Source organism: Cydia splendana, chromosome 15 (genome assembly GCF_910591565.1).
Source record: "Cydia splendana chromosome 15, ilCydSple1.2, whole genome shotgun sequence".
Taxonomy (NCBI): Eukaryota; Metazoa; Arthropoda; class Insecta; order Lepidoptera; family Tortricidae; genus Cydia; species Cydia splendana.
The window spans coordinates 11,305,827-11,320,097 of NC_085974.1; the positions used below are offsets into that span (position 1 = coordinate 11,305,827).

Consider the following 14,271-nt stretch of genomic DNA (forward strand, 5'->3'; position numbering starts at 1 on the left):
AAACACTATTCCACAATTAGAAATTCTTTCACTCCTACAACCTTTAACGCAACATTTATTCACCATTTTTAAGAAATTTTTCATTCACGTGTTTTGATAACATGTCATCACACGTTAGGGATACCAATTAATATTCAAAGTTACTACAATGTCTACCATATCAAAATTAATGTTTTTTTTTTGTTGTGCACATGCTTGGTTAAATCAGTTAATAATATTGACATCATAATTATTTACAAATTTCTTAAAAGATATCAGAACCTTACTCTAAATAGCACTTAAATAATATAAGAAGGTATTTCATTTTAGTAGTATATTGATAGAAATACTACCACAATGGTATATTTTTAACATTGGCAACATGTGCGAGTGAGACACCGCGACCCACCTTTGCTATCTCAAGTGGACCGTTTTCTTTAGTCTGGTAAGAACGTCTTTCTGACTCGGTGATAAGGTTAAATTTAGTATGGCAAAAAAAGTGACAGTTCACTCCATCTTATAACTTCATGGTTTAAAATGACATGGATACAGTAACGTCAATAACCGTAAATTAAAGAATCGACTCGTACAACACTAGTATATAAATTAAGAAAATTGGAAATAAAGAACCGACGTGTATCTTTTTATTCGAAGTGATCTGTTGTGTTGTAAGAAGTCGTTGTATATTCAGACAAAAGTTAAATAAGCAAGGGCCATAAGAAATAAATAACTTTAACCATGGGTTTGACGATATCAAGTGTCTTTACAAAGCTTTTCGGCAAGAAACAAATGCGTATCCTTATGGGTAAGTTACAATTGACAGCTCATCGGCAGACGATAGCGTTGAATCGTGTTTCTTTTATGGTTCAGTACCTTGTAATTAAAGACTGTAATAATATGTTACGGATATTATAATTCTTACATTAACCTTGTTTTACAGTGGGCCTCGACGCCGCCGGGAAGACCACTATACTTTACAAACTAAAATTGGGCGAAATAGTAACAACTATACCGACTATTGGATTCAATGTAGAAACAGTGGAGTACAAAAACATTAGCTTTACGGTGTGGGACGTCGGCGGTCAGGACAAGATCAGGCCGCTGTGGCGTCATTACTACCAGAACACTCAGGGTCTTATTTTTGTAGTAGACTCTAGTGATACCAAGAGAATAGCTGAAGCCGAGAATGAGCTCGCTAATATGGTAATTACGCTATGATAATTTATACATATTAGTTTATTGTGATTAAAGCATGTCTATTTCAAACTGTGTTATAATATGATAAGAATAAAGTAGCTAATTTAAATTTTATTCAAAAATTTACAGTTTCATTGTTTTGTTTCAGTTAAAAGAAGATGAATTGCGAGAGGCAGTTATCCTAGTATTTGCTAACAAACAGGACATGCCTAATGCAATGACTGCAGCCGAGTTGACCAATGCACTAAACTTAAACAACCTGAGAAACCGCCGTGTAAGTTTCTATTTGCTTTTATGTCTGGCTATCTGAGAAGCATAGTATAGAATAATGATTGATTTGGTAAAAATTGAGACAGTTAATAATGTAACTCATATTTTTAAAATCCCATAATTCCCTCACACCATAGAAGGTAGGATCGTATAGAAGTGGTATACGCGTGCCTCCGTGAAGGAAAAACCTACGCAAATGCGACACTGTGATTGGTCGAATTCATTTGTTGCCCACTATAATCCATACTAAAAAATAGGTGGGGAACAAACAAAAAGTGAGACTGTGACAAGGACAAGCAATAATACCGCTTTCTCTGCTACTCCTATTGCAAGTTCTATAAGTGTATCTCCTTCGGTCATTTGGCCCCTCCTCCGTTTCATCTCTATATTATTGTACCTCTATGCCTTACACACACAAATCTTACAAAACTTGAGTTGTATATTCAGTTTGCCTGGTGGAGTTGATTCTTTGTTTTAAATTTTGATAAACATTTACAACTTGTGTGTTTTTGTTGAGGGTGAATAATACAATAAAAATTAAATTGTTTGATTTCCAGTGGTACATCCAAGCTACCTGCGCGACGCAAGGCCAGGGCCTTTATGAGGGTCTTGACTGGCTGTCCAATGAACTGGCGAAAAAGTGAGATTCAACAATCCTTGCAGTCTCCGGGAGTCAGAGAGTACATTCCCAAAATGGCTGAAAACTTCCCGTATTGTGAATGTTGTTCAATCTATATTGAATCCAAAAGACTTTTAAATTTGTATGTAACTAATTTAATTATACAAGGTCGTTTTAATATTTTTAAGGCTAAAACTTTGATTTGTTGGTGAATATTTATCATTTTTGGTTAATCATAATTAAGATTTTCATATTATATTTAAACTATCATCTTCTTTGTGTCAACAAGAAGCCTATTCAGTTAGAATAGAAATTTCAGAAGATTATGTATTGTATATCAAACTTGGATTATGCATTTAATACTTATCTATAAGCAGCACAATTGGACTATTAACATACATAATTATGAAACAAAACAAGTATACATAATAAATAGAGACAATAACTGTTTTAGAATGATCCGGAAACTATGATAAACTACTATCCCTATGGTTAATTTGATTAGACATTATTATTTATTGTGTGTAAGTTACTATAATATAAAATTTATAACTGCTTTTGTACTGTGAAGTCCTGGGCATTTCAATAACACTATCTAATGTAATCCAATGGCACAATAGATATCCAGCTTTCAATTCCATTGTCCAATGTAATGAAATGTATATAATGTAAATCTTTTGATTGGCCAAATAATCTTTCTACACTGTTTGAGAAAGCTGTATCTTAAGCCCTAAGATTGGAAGTTTGCTAATGTATGCTAAAGATATTTTAAAGTGTATAATAATAGTGGCAAATAAATAGGTGTAAATAAAACTGTGCCTTTTGCTACTGCCACCACTACTATGCCTTTATTTTTCATCAGACACTATACCTAATTTTTCTGAGGTATGATAAAACAAGAAAGAGTTTGGTAAACACCTGAAGTCTAAAGCAAACAGATAAACTGTAGTAGTCATACCAGTATAGTCCGGTGGCCGGCTGCATGAAACAAACCTCATCAAAAAATAGAATATACCTACCCTGTAGAGGTACCTGACATTTAGTAGCTTCCAACGCACTTGGTCGGCCTAGGCTTAACCTGGCAGATTTTGTACAAATGGCAAAAACGTTGGACAAAAATTCATCAAAAAAAACCTCATCGAAAAATAGAATGAAACTTGTATGGTAGTATACCTGACCTTGAGGACAGTAAAAAAAAAGTGGTCGGCCTCACCTTAGCCTGGCAGTTTTTGCAGTCCGACCAGATTTATTGGGTCACGTGAGAGCTACAATTTACCTCATCGAAAAATAGAATGAAACAAACGGATTATAATAGCTAAAATAAGCCTGTTGACGTATGTCTTGGTCGGCCTCACCTTAACCTGGCAGTTTTTGGAGTCCGACCAAATTTATAAAAAAATCATCAAAATTTTTTTATCGAAAAATCGTATGAAACTGGTATGGTACGATGGCTGCCTTTGAGGACAGTAAAAAAAAAGTGGTCGGCCAAATCCTGTGTTGGCAGGTTCTTGTGTCCGACCAATTTTGTGGTACCACGTGAGAGCTACAATTTTACCTCATCGAAAAATAGAATGAAACAAACGGATTATAATAGCTAAAATAAGCCTGTTGACGTATGTCTTGGTCGGCCTCACCTTAACCTGGCAGTTTTTGCAGTCCGACCAAATTTATAAAAAAAACATCAAAATTTTTTTATCGAAAAATCGTATGAAACTTGTATGGTACGATAGCTGCCTTTGAGGACAGTAAAAAAAAGTGGTCGGCCAAATCCTGTGTTGGCAGGTTCCTGTGTCCGACCAATTTTGTGGTACCACGTGAGAGCTACAATTTACCTCATCGAAAAATAGAATGAAACAAACGGATTATAATAGCTAAAATAAGCCTGTTGACGTATGTCTTGGTCGGCCTCACCTTAGCCAGGCAGTTTTTGCAGTCCGACCACATTTATAAAGAATAATAATTTCTATATTGAAAATATGGTTTCTTCGCAGCTTGAACTTAACTTAATAATGCTAACTGAAAAAAGTCATAAGTAAATGAGTCCATGGAGGTCTTAGAGGGCTTTAACAAAAAAGAAAACATTCAGTTCAAATTTTATTCATAAATCTATCTAATATCTAAATAACGTTTTCTAACTACTGACGTGGTTTCAGAGTAACACTTACGTTGAGATGATGTCTCACAGATGTCAAAAATAAAAAGGTTTTCATCGATTTTTGACAAGTTTTGAATCGTATATCCTACTTTTCCACTACAGATAGAATGAGGAGGCATAACTGACATTTTATCACGCCAGGTGGCGCCTCCATAGTGGAGTTGCTGTCACTGTCAAATCACATACATTGTTTCCAATAAATTGTAAACATTCTCCTTTTTTAACCGACTTCCAAATCCCAAAGGAGGAGGTTATCAATTCGGTTGTATGTTTTTTTTTCTCCACAATACTGCAATAGTGTGCGACAAATTGTGGAAATATACCTATAGGATCTCCCTTTTTTCCCAAGGACCCGATATGCATAAATCGGTGAGAAAAAGCTTTGAGTACCGAAAACTAAGGCAAATGACAAAGACCGTTTGTGAAGGCTGCATTTTAAGGAAGATAAATATTTTGGAAAGAGTAAATACACAGGTAAGCTAAGTTTTAACGAAGTAGTACATAATTTAGGGCATAATGGCTTGGCCACACATGCTGTATTCCATACGCATCATGACTTTGTGTACCTATCTGATGGGCGGGCGTATATGAAACGCCTTCTTGTACATGCAGGTGATCCAGGTATACACCAAAGCTTAGTTTTCAATCGAACACTTGTAATATAAGAGGAAAAACTGCACGTGAGCCTTCCAAAATTTTAATAAACGGTAAAATACACAAGATAACCTCACATATATTAAGTGTAGTATTTTTCCATCAACTGTAGCATTTCTCCTTCGAAGCTCGGTTTGTAGAAAAGAAATTCCATTCCATTCCCAGTAGGTACCACCAACTCGGTTTGGTGGTACCTACTGGGAATTTTTATTCCCAGTAGTTACCACTGGTAAAAGGTGGGAAAATAATTCCCAGTAGTTACCACTGATAAGAACTTGGTGGTAACTAGTGGGAATAACCCTTTTATTATTAATAATTACTGTTAATCATAATCATCTTCGGAGTCGAAGTCTGACGAACTTTCCCCAGACTCCGACTTATCTATTGTTATTTCTTCGACTCGCAAAGGCGTTATGTGTCCTTCAAACCATTTAATCTTATACATTTCATCTCTTAATGTCCAGCCACAATGTGTTGCATCAAATTTGATGCAAGTGGATTCTGCCGCACACTGCCACATTGAATTTATGAAAGCCGTCCGTAACAAGCCATACGTCAACAGGTTTATTTTAGCTATTATAATCCGTTTTTTTTTTCATCCTATATTCGATGAGGTAAATTGTAGCTGTCACGTGGTACCACAAATTTCGTCGGACTGCAAAAACTGCCAGGCTACGGTGAGGCCGACCAAGCCATACGTCAACAGGTTTATTTTAGGTATTATAATCCGTTTGTTACATTCTATTTTTCGATGAGGTAAATTGTAGCTCTCACGTGGTACCACAAAATTGGTCGGACACAGGAACCTGCCAACACAGGATTTGGCCGACCACTTTTTTTTACTGTCCTCAAAGGCAGCTATCGTACCATACAAGTTTCATATGATTTTTCGATAAAAAAAATTTTGATGATTTTTTTATAAATTTGGTCGGACTGCAAAAACTGCCAGGTTAAGGTGAGGCCGACCAAGACATACGTCAACAGGCTTATTTTAGCTATTATAATCCGTTTGTTTCATTCTATTTTTCGATGAGGTAAATTGTAGCTCTCACGTGGTACCACAAAATTGGTCGGACACAGGAACCTGCCAACACAGGATTTGGCCAACCACTTTTTTTTTACTGTCCTCAAAGGCAGCTATCGTACCATACAAGTTTCATACATTTTTCGATAAAAAAATTTTGTTGTTTTTTTTATAAATTTGGTCGGACTGCAAAAACTGCCAGGTTAAGGTGAGGCCGACCAAGACATACGTCAACAGGCTTATTTTAGCTATTATAATCCGTTTGTTTCATTCTATTTTTCGATGAGGTAAATTGTAGCTCTCACGTGGTACCACAAAATTGGTCGGACACAGGAACCTGCCAACACAGGATTTGGCCAACCACTTTTTTTTTACTGTCCTCAAAGGCAGCTATCGTACCATACAAGTTTCATACGATTTTTCGATAAAAAAATTTTGTTGTTTTTTTTATACATTTGGTCGGACTGCAAAAACTGCCAGGTTAAGGTGAGGCTGACCAAGACATACGTCAACAGGCTTATTTTAACTATAATAATCCGTTTGTTTCATTCTATTTTTCGATGAGGTAAAATTGTAGCTCTCACGTGGTACCACAAAATTGGTCGGACACAAGAACCTGCCAACACAGGATTTGGCCGACCACTTTTTTTTTACTGTCCTCAAAGGCAGCCATCGTACCATACCAGTTTCATACGATTTTTCGATAAATAAATTTTGATGATTTTTTTATAAATTTGGTCGGACTGCAAAAACTGCCAGGTTAAGGTGAGGCCGACCAAGACATACGTCAACAGGCTTATTTTAGCTATTATAATCCGTTTGTTTCATTCTATTTTTCGATGAGGTAAATTGTAGCTCTCACGTGACCCAATAAATCTGGTCGGACTGCAAAAACTGCCAGGCTAAGGTGAGGCCGACCAATTTTTTTTTACTGTCCTCAAGGTCAGGTATCCTACCATACAAGTTTCATTCTATTTTTCGATGAGGTTTTTTTTGATGAATTTTTGTCCAACGTTTTTGCCATTTGTACAAAATCTGCCAGGTTAAGCCTAGGCCGACCAAGTGCGTTGGAAGCTACTAAATGTCAGGTACCTCTACAGGGTAGGTATATTCTATTTTTTGATGAGGTTTGTTTCATGCAGCCGGCCACCGGACTAGTAGTATTAATACTGAAATGTGGTCCTGAAATAAATTTTCTAAATGATTTTTTCTCCTTGGAACTTAGTCTTACCTAGCAGATCTTCTTTGCGACGATGACAAATTGGTGTAAGTTAGTCACCATTCCTATCATACATGTATTATATCTATGATGTTGGTGATTCTAATCGCACAAATGAGGCAGATATAATGATTTTCGCGGTAGGTTTGTTAGAGTTGGACAAAGAAAAGTCTGCAGCGGATTTGATAGCCCACGCAGTGTAAGTGTTATTTATACGTCAATTTCATAGAAGCTTGACGTTTAAAATAACACGTGCACTGCGTGGGCTATCAAATCCGCTGCAGACTTTTCTTGGTCCGACTTTATCGAGTTGTGCTAGAGTAAAGAGTGTTTGCATCTCTTTCTCACCATGTCAGAGTCTGGTCAGAGTAAAGTGACGCAGTAACGTAACGCAATAACAAATCACAACGAAAACACTACCGAAAATAAAAATCGAAGTTACGTTACGTTAATATCTGCCTATCTTTCAGATAAAATTAAATTTTTGTTTTTGCGGTATATACTAGACAAAAAAAATCAAAATCGCTCTCCTTCTTGATGCGACTGGCAAATCATATTACTTTTAAGCAACCGGGTTTTTTAACCTAATTAGACCCCGCTGAACCCGAATTTGCCGGTTGCTCGATCGAAATCTTTAGTCTAACCTGTTCACTTTAAAAAACCCCGCAAATGGATGTACAGGCTAGCCATTTGGCACACGTATACTAGTGGTCAAAACAAATTTTTTGACCCGCAGTTCCTAAAAAAATTTCCCTTAGGATGGGAGCGCCGAGACATTTTTGTTTTTGTATGGAAAAAAAAAAATTTTTTTTTCAGAAACCTATCGTGTGTGGTACTATATGAAAGGGCTTTTTGAGGCGATTCTAAAAATATACCACATCATTACATTCATCATGATCATCATTTCAGCCTATATACGTCCCACTGCTGGGCACAGGCCTCCTCTCATGCGCGAGAGGGCTTGGGCTATAGTCCCCACGCTAGCCCAATGCGGATTGGGGACTTCACATACACCTTTGAATTTCTTCGCAGATATATGCAGGTTTCCTCACGATGTTTTCCTTCACCGAAAAGCTAGTGGTAAATATCAAATGATATTTCGTAGATAAGTTTCGAAAAACTCATTGGTACGAGCCAGGATTTGAACCCGCGACCTCCGGATGAAAGTCGGACGTCATATCCACTCGGCCACCACTCGTGCAACGGTGCAACGATAACCCTTCGCGCCTACATTTTTCAAATTTGCCGCCTTTTTCTACTGACAAGATCTGCTTGATCAACTATAGGTATATCGTATCTAAAATACTTGTAGACCTAGTTTGTGCTCCCCAAACTTGATATTTTGTGTGATAAACTAAACAAACTACTGATACCAACTGATGAAAAGGGTTAAAGAGGTATTACCCGTTGGAGATATGGATATTACGTATCATTTTATGATTAATATGCACCGTATCTGCAGTACAGTTCTATAAGTCTCGTAAAATAGGTACTGAAGTAGAACTGTATCACTTTGTAATATTGAAAAATATAAAAAAAATGTAAATGAAATTATTTTCAAAATTGCTTTTTTGAGGTTAGATATGAGGATATCACGTATCATTTGTGGTATATTGTACAAAAAAAAATCAGCCATATCGTCTCTGGACGAGCCCAAACATGGTATGTTTTGAAAATTATTTTTGTTTTAATAAAAAAAAAATGGATGTAACGTAATGACGATGTGGTATATTTTTAGAATCGCATCAAAACGCCCTTTCATATAATACCACACAAGATAGGTTTCCGAAAAAAAAAATTTTTTTTCATATAAAAACAAAAATGTTTCGGCAATCCCCTCCTAAGGGAATTTTTTTAGGAACTATACGGGTCAAAAATTTTGTTTTGACCTCTAGTATACGTGTTTATCTGTGAAATTCTCGGAGTAATTAACAATGGAGCCGCCATTAACAGGCGTTCCCCTCTGTCGAAAATAGGCGACCAATGGTCAACCACATGTCAACCATATGTATGGACTGACGTTTATCTGACATGACGTACCTATACATTTGATGTGCCCCTCCCCCGCACAAAACGGCAGACTATTTTGTACCGAAAATTTTAGACATGGCGTCTCCGTTGGTTATATCCTCTAAGGTGAAATTGGGGTCGTACGGCTGCCGCTACTTGACCGGAAGTGAGATATTTGACATTTAAGGTCCCTTTTTTTAGTTTTTCGTAAATAACTCTTAAGCGGTGGCGCATAGCAAAAGATGTTCTATTACATAAGTAATCTGCATAAAATTGCCTACAAGAAAGATTCAGAACAATTTTTCGCTGGGATTAATATTCAAAGAGATATTAACGCGGGAAATATAATTATAATCCGTTCTAAGGGCCCTTTTTCAGTTTTTCGTAAATAACTCATAAACGGTGGCCAATATAAAAAAATGTTATTAAACGATAATAATCTACTTACACAAAATTTTGTACAAAAAAGATTCAGTACACTTTTCGCAGGGATCAATATTTAAAAAGATAATAAAGAAGGAAAGTTAATTATCATAAATTCTAAGTTTCCTTGTTTTTTTTATTCGTTAATAATTTGAACAATATGACTCACAGCAACAAACATCTTATACATAAATAATAAACATAAAATTTCCTACAAGAAACATATAGAACACTTTTCGCTAGGACCAATATTTAAAAAGACAAAGCAGCGGGTAAGTTAATTTTAAAGTCCCTTTTTAGTTTTTTGTAAATAACCCGTAAACGGTGCGCATAGCAAAATAGGTTTATAAGAATAAATTATCTACATAAAATTTCCGCCAAAAAACATCTTGAACACTTTTCTCTAGGATCAATATTTAAAGCGATATTAAAGGAAGAAAGTTAATTACAATCAGTTCACAGGTCACTTTTTTTAGTTTTTCGTAAATAACTCGTAAACGGTGGCCCGTTGCAAAACGTTATTATACATGAATATTAAACATAAAATTGTCCACAAAAAAGGTTCTGTACACTTTTTCGCTACGATCAATATTTAAAGAGGTATTAAAGTGGGTAAGTTAATTATAATCAATTCTACCCCCTTTAAAACCTCATTAAATATTGATCGAAAAATATGACCAGTCTAAACTCTAAATCATAATTAGATTCCAAAAAATGTTGCCACTGCAATAATTTGTTTGTAAAATAGTAAATTCCTTTTTATAAATAAATACGCTAAGATAATTTATTTATTGGTAATTTTACGCCTACGATTTAAAAAAGTACTTTTATTTACTTATTTTTACATAAATACAAGACGCGCTAGTAAAAAGTGGCAACATTGTCTTACTTTTTTTGGGATCTAAGTATGGTTTAGAGTATTGAAATAATAGGCAAAACCTAATCTGTAGGTTTTAATTAGCAAAACATGACGTATGAGAATGAAAATATGAATTAGGCATATAGGATAGAAAAATAATAAATGTTATAAGAAAGAGGTTCACTACATTCACCCGGGCCAGATATAATCGGATAAATACTTCGGCGAATTCCGGATTCTGCCGGACCTCCGGGGTTGCTCTGCACCTGCGGGTTCATTGCCATCAGGGCTCGGTGGCTCTGGCACTTCTTGCAGAGTTTCGGATGGCGATTGCGACAGCGGAGTGGCGAACGGCGAATCTTGGCCTGAGTGACGAGTCGGTGATGAATTCGGCGTATTCGGTGGCGAACGTGAAGGTGGCGGTGACTGTGCTCTTTCGGGGTCGTTATCTACATACTCGTTATCTCCAGGGATATTCCGTTCACAGCACCCGAGAGGAGCTAGGTGACGGTTGGACACAGTCGTCTCTCGTCCATCCTCAGTCCGTACGTATGAATAAGTGGGATTGGTTTCTATTACCTCCACTTCTTCTACTAACGGTTGGTACTTCGATTTTCGATTAAATCGTCGCATAAGGACCTTGTTCGAGCTAGTTAGCCATGTCGGAATTGATTCTCCATTTGGTGATTTTCGCGGATGGCGGAACATCCTCTCATGTGGCGTGCAGTTCGTAGTTGTGCATAGCAGGGAACGTATCGAGTGCAACGCTTGTGGAAGGACATCCTCCCAACATTCTATTGGTAGGTTTCTAGACTTGAGCGCTAGCTGAATAGATTTCCACAGGGTTCCATTCAGTTTCTCGACTTGGCCATTTCCTCGAGGATTGTATGGCGTCGTACGACTTGTTGCTACTCCTCTGGAGTTAAAATAGTCCTTCACCTCATCCGACAAGAACGATGTCCCACGATCGGAGTGTACGTAGGCAGGCATGCCAAACATAGTAAAAATGCTGTCTAAATGTTTGATAACAGTTTTGGCGCTTATGTCGGAGCATGGAAAGGCAAATGGAAATCGGGAATACTCATCAATCACTGTTAAAATGTATTGTAAGCAGATGCGACATTGGTTCGTCATGTTCCTTATTTCTTCAATGGAATATGCCAAGTTTTTGGAACGAACCCAATGTGCCATTCTTGTCACTCCGGGGTGACAGAGAGCTTCATGTAGAGATTGCAGCTTCGCAGGTGTATCGACGATGGCGCAGACACGGGAGAGGGCATCCGCTACATGGTTCTGCGTGCCGGGTCTGTACACTATATCATATTTGTATGGAGACAGCTCCAGGCGCCAGCGCTGAATTTTCTCATTTTTGATTTTACTGGTATGTTTCTTGTCAAACATAAAGGAAACAGAACGCTGATCAGTGATGAGCAGAAATAGCTTCCCGATGAGAAAATGCCGCCATTTCTTTAAGGATTCAACGATCGCATAAGCTTCTTTCTCAATCGCCGAATGGTTCTGTTCACTTTGATTGAGTGTTCTCGAATAGAATGCTACAGGCCTGCCAGCCTGTGAAAGCGTCGCTGCAATCGAGTGCTCCGATGCATCTGTCTCAACCGTAAATGGAACGTTGTCGTCAATGGCGTGAACACACGATTTTACTATGTAGTTCTTAAGATCTCCGAAATCTTTAATCATAGTATTGGTTAGTGGAAATGTCTTTGTTTTTGCTAGCTCGTGTACTTTTTCAGAGAAGTTTGGTATCCACTTTGAATAGTGTGCGAACATGCCCATGGCTCTGCGCATACTGGGCAAGTCATGCGGAGGAGGTAAGTTTAAAAGAGGCTCTAATCTGGCACTGTCAGGTTTGATAACATTATTAGCGATCGTATAGCCAAGTATATTAATGGAAGATTGTTTAAAAATAGATTTGGTTTCATTGAGAGTCAGGCCGTACTTTTTAGCAGCTGTCATAAAGTTTTGCAAGTTCGTATCATGCTCTTCAGGTGACTTGCCACATATTGTTATGTCGTCGAGATAGGCAAATGTGCCTGCCAGATTTTCTGTCCGAATAAGCCAATCTATGGTTCTTTGGAAGCTAGAAACTCCATTGGTAACACCAAAAGGGATGCGGCGGAATTGGTAAAGATTTCCGGCAGCTTCGAACGCAGTAAAATGTCTCTCCTCTGGCAAAATTGGCACCTGGTGGTAGGCACTCTTCAAATCTATAGCGCTGAAGACGGAGTATTTAGCCACTTTTGAAATCAATTCTTCAATGCAGGGAAGCGGGTAAGCATCTAGTTCAGTGTATTGATTAATAGTTCTTGAGTAGTCGATTACAAGACGTTTCTTATGGGTTGTAGATTTCGTAATTAGTACCTGCGCTCGCCACGGCGACCTACTTTCTTCGATGATACCTTCCTTTAAAAGGTTCTTTATCTCCTCCTCAATAAAGCGTCGATCGTCGTCACTGTACCGCCGTGACTTGATGGCAATCGGTTTGTATCCAGGCGTTAGGTTTGCAAATAAAGGTACTGCAGGCACGGACGCTGCAGACACATGACAGACAACTAAGGGTTCTCTCGGACCGCCAAAATCGAATGCGATAGAAGAATGTTGAGCCAATACGTCGAGGCCAATAATGACGTCGGAACATAGATCTTCTACTAGCAGTAGCCGTAAGTTCTCATATGAATGCTTACCCAATGTAAGATCGATACTTATTTCTCCTGCAACTGGTGCACTATGACTTAGCGAGGCCATGGATATTGTCTGCTGGCTGGGCTTACTTGTCAAGGAACATGTCTTAGCAAATTTGGAATCCATAAAGCTCTTGGCACTGCCTGTATCTAGCAATACTTCAGCTTTGATACCGTTGATGTACGTAGGCATCGTTGTTCTGCGCAATGATGACGGTGATGCAGCGACGATGCTGGAACTGACATTATTCGTATCAGATATTGCAGCACTGGTTTGATTCTTGCTACGACATACGTTAGCGAAATGTCCCTTCTTATTGCAAAGCTGACAAGAAGCGTCGAAGGAAGGACAGGTCTTGCGTGGATGCACACGTCCTCCGCAGAAGAAACATTTTCGATTGGAGCGCAAGGCTGGCGCGGCAGCGGAAGTGTTTTCGCTTGGACCAGCTGTATTGCGTATGTTCTCAATGGTTGCATTCACAGGGGTCGTGCTGCTGTAATGTAATGTGTTGACTTCTGCCATCTCTAGGGAACGAGCTTGGTTGTGTGCTTCATCTAACGTTAGGCTCAAGTTCTCAAGAAGCCTTTCTCTTATTTTTGTTGAAGAGATTCCTGCTATGAAGGCATCACGGATATTGTCGTCCCGGTTTGTATTGCCATCGACGGCAGTGAAGTCACAGTCTTTAGATAATTGTTTCAGAGCTTGAATATATGTGTCGATTGTCTCTTCACTGTTTTGCTTTCGTGTAGCGAGAGCATGACGCGCGTAAAGGATGTTCTTAGGTTTTACGTAAATCCCGTCTAGTACGCGTATTGCTTGTTCGTAAGTTTGACACTCGCTTATGTAGTTATAGACATTTGGAGACAGATGATTGATTAAAATGTTTAGCTTGACCTGATCGGAAGAGAGAACTTGCACCGCGAGAAAGTTGTTGAAGGTCTTCTTCCAATGTTCCCATTCTGCGGCCGCAGTGCTTTGCGATGGGTCTCCTTCAAACCGCTCAGGGCGTAAATACTTATCCATTCGTAATTAGTCGTTTTGTTTGCTAATTAAATTGAAATAATAGGCAAAACCTAATCTGTAGGTTTTAATTAGCAAAACATGACGTATGAGAATGACAATATGAATTAGGCATATAGGATAGAAAAATAATAAATGTTAT

At 38.0% G+C, this 14,271-nt stretch overlaps 2 protein-coding genes across 2 annotated transcripts; one reads left to right on the forward strand and one right to left on the reverse strand.

The window, feature by feature from the left end:
- Nucleotides 1-589: 589 nt before the first annotated feature.
- Nucleotides 590-2,221, forward strand: LOC134797636 (ADP-ribosylation factor 2). The gene is made up of 4 exons (XM_063769968.1): nt 590-784; nt 920-1,182; nt 1,325-1,450; nt 2,004-2,221. Exons 1-4 carry the CDS (start codon nt 718-720, stop codon nt 2,088-2,090), a joined length of 543 nt encoding a protein of 180 aa, XP_063626038.1. The 5' UTR covers nt 590-717; the 3' UTR covers nt 2,091-2,221.
- An 8,377-nt stretch (nt 2,222-10,598) lies between these two features.
- LOC134797361 (uncharacterized) lies at nt 10,599-14,132 on the reverse strand. The gene has a single exon (XM_063769582.1). The coding sequence runs from the start codon at nt 14,130-14,132 to the stop codon at nt 10,599-10,601; it is 3,534 nt and encodes a 1,177-aa protein (XP_063625652.1).
- Nucleotides 14,133-14,271: the final 139 nt, after the last annotated feature.

Bases quoted from the DNA above. Each gene is read 5' to 3' on its own strand.
- LOC134797636 (XM_063769968.1), top strand. From the start codon at position 718: ATGGGTTTGACGATATCAAGTGTCTTTACAAAGCTTTTCGGCAAGAAA. The intron at 785-919 runs GTAAGTTACAAT...CTTGTTTTACAG, and splicing joins ACAAATGCGTATCCTTATGG to TGGGCCTCGACGCCGCCGGG. The intron at 1,183-1,324 runs GTAATTACGCTA...GTTTTGTTTCAG, and splicing joins AGAATGAGCTCGCTAATATG to TTAAAAGAAGATGAATTGCG.
- LOC134797361 (XM_063769582.1), bottom strand. From the start codon at position 14,132: ATGGATAAGTATTTACGCCCTGAGCGGTTTGAAGGAGACCCATCGCAA.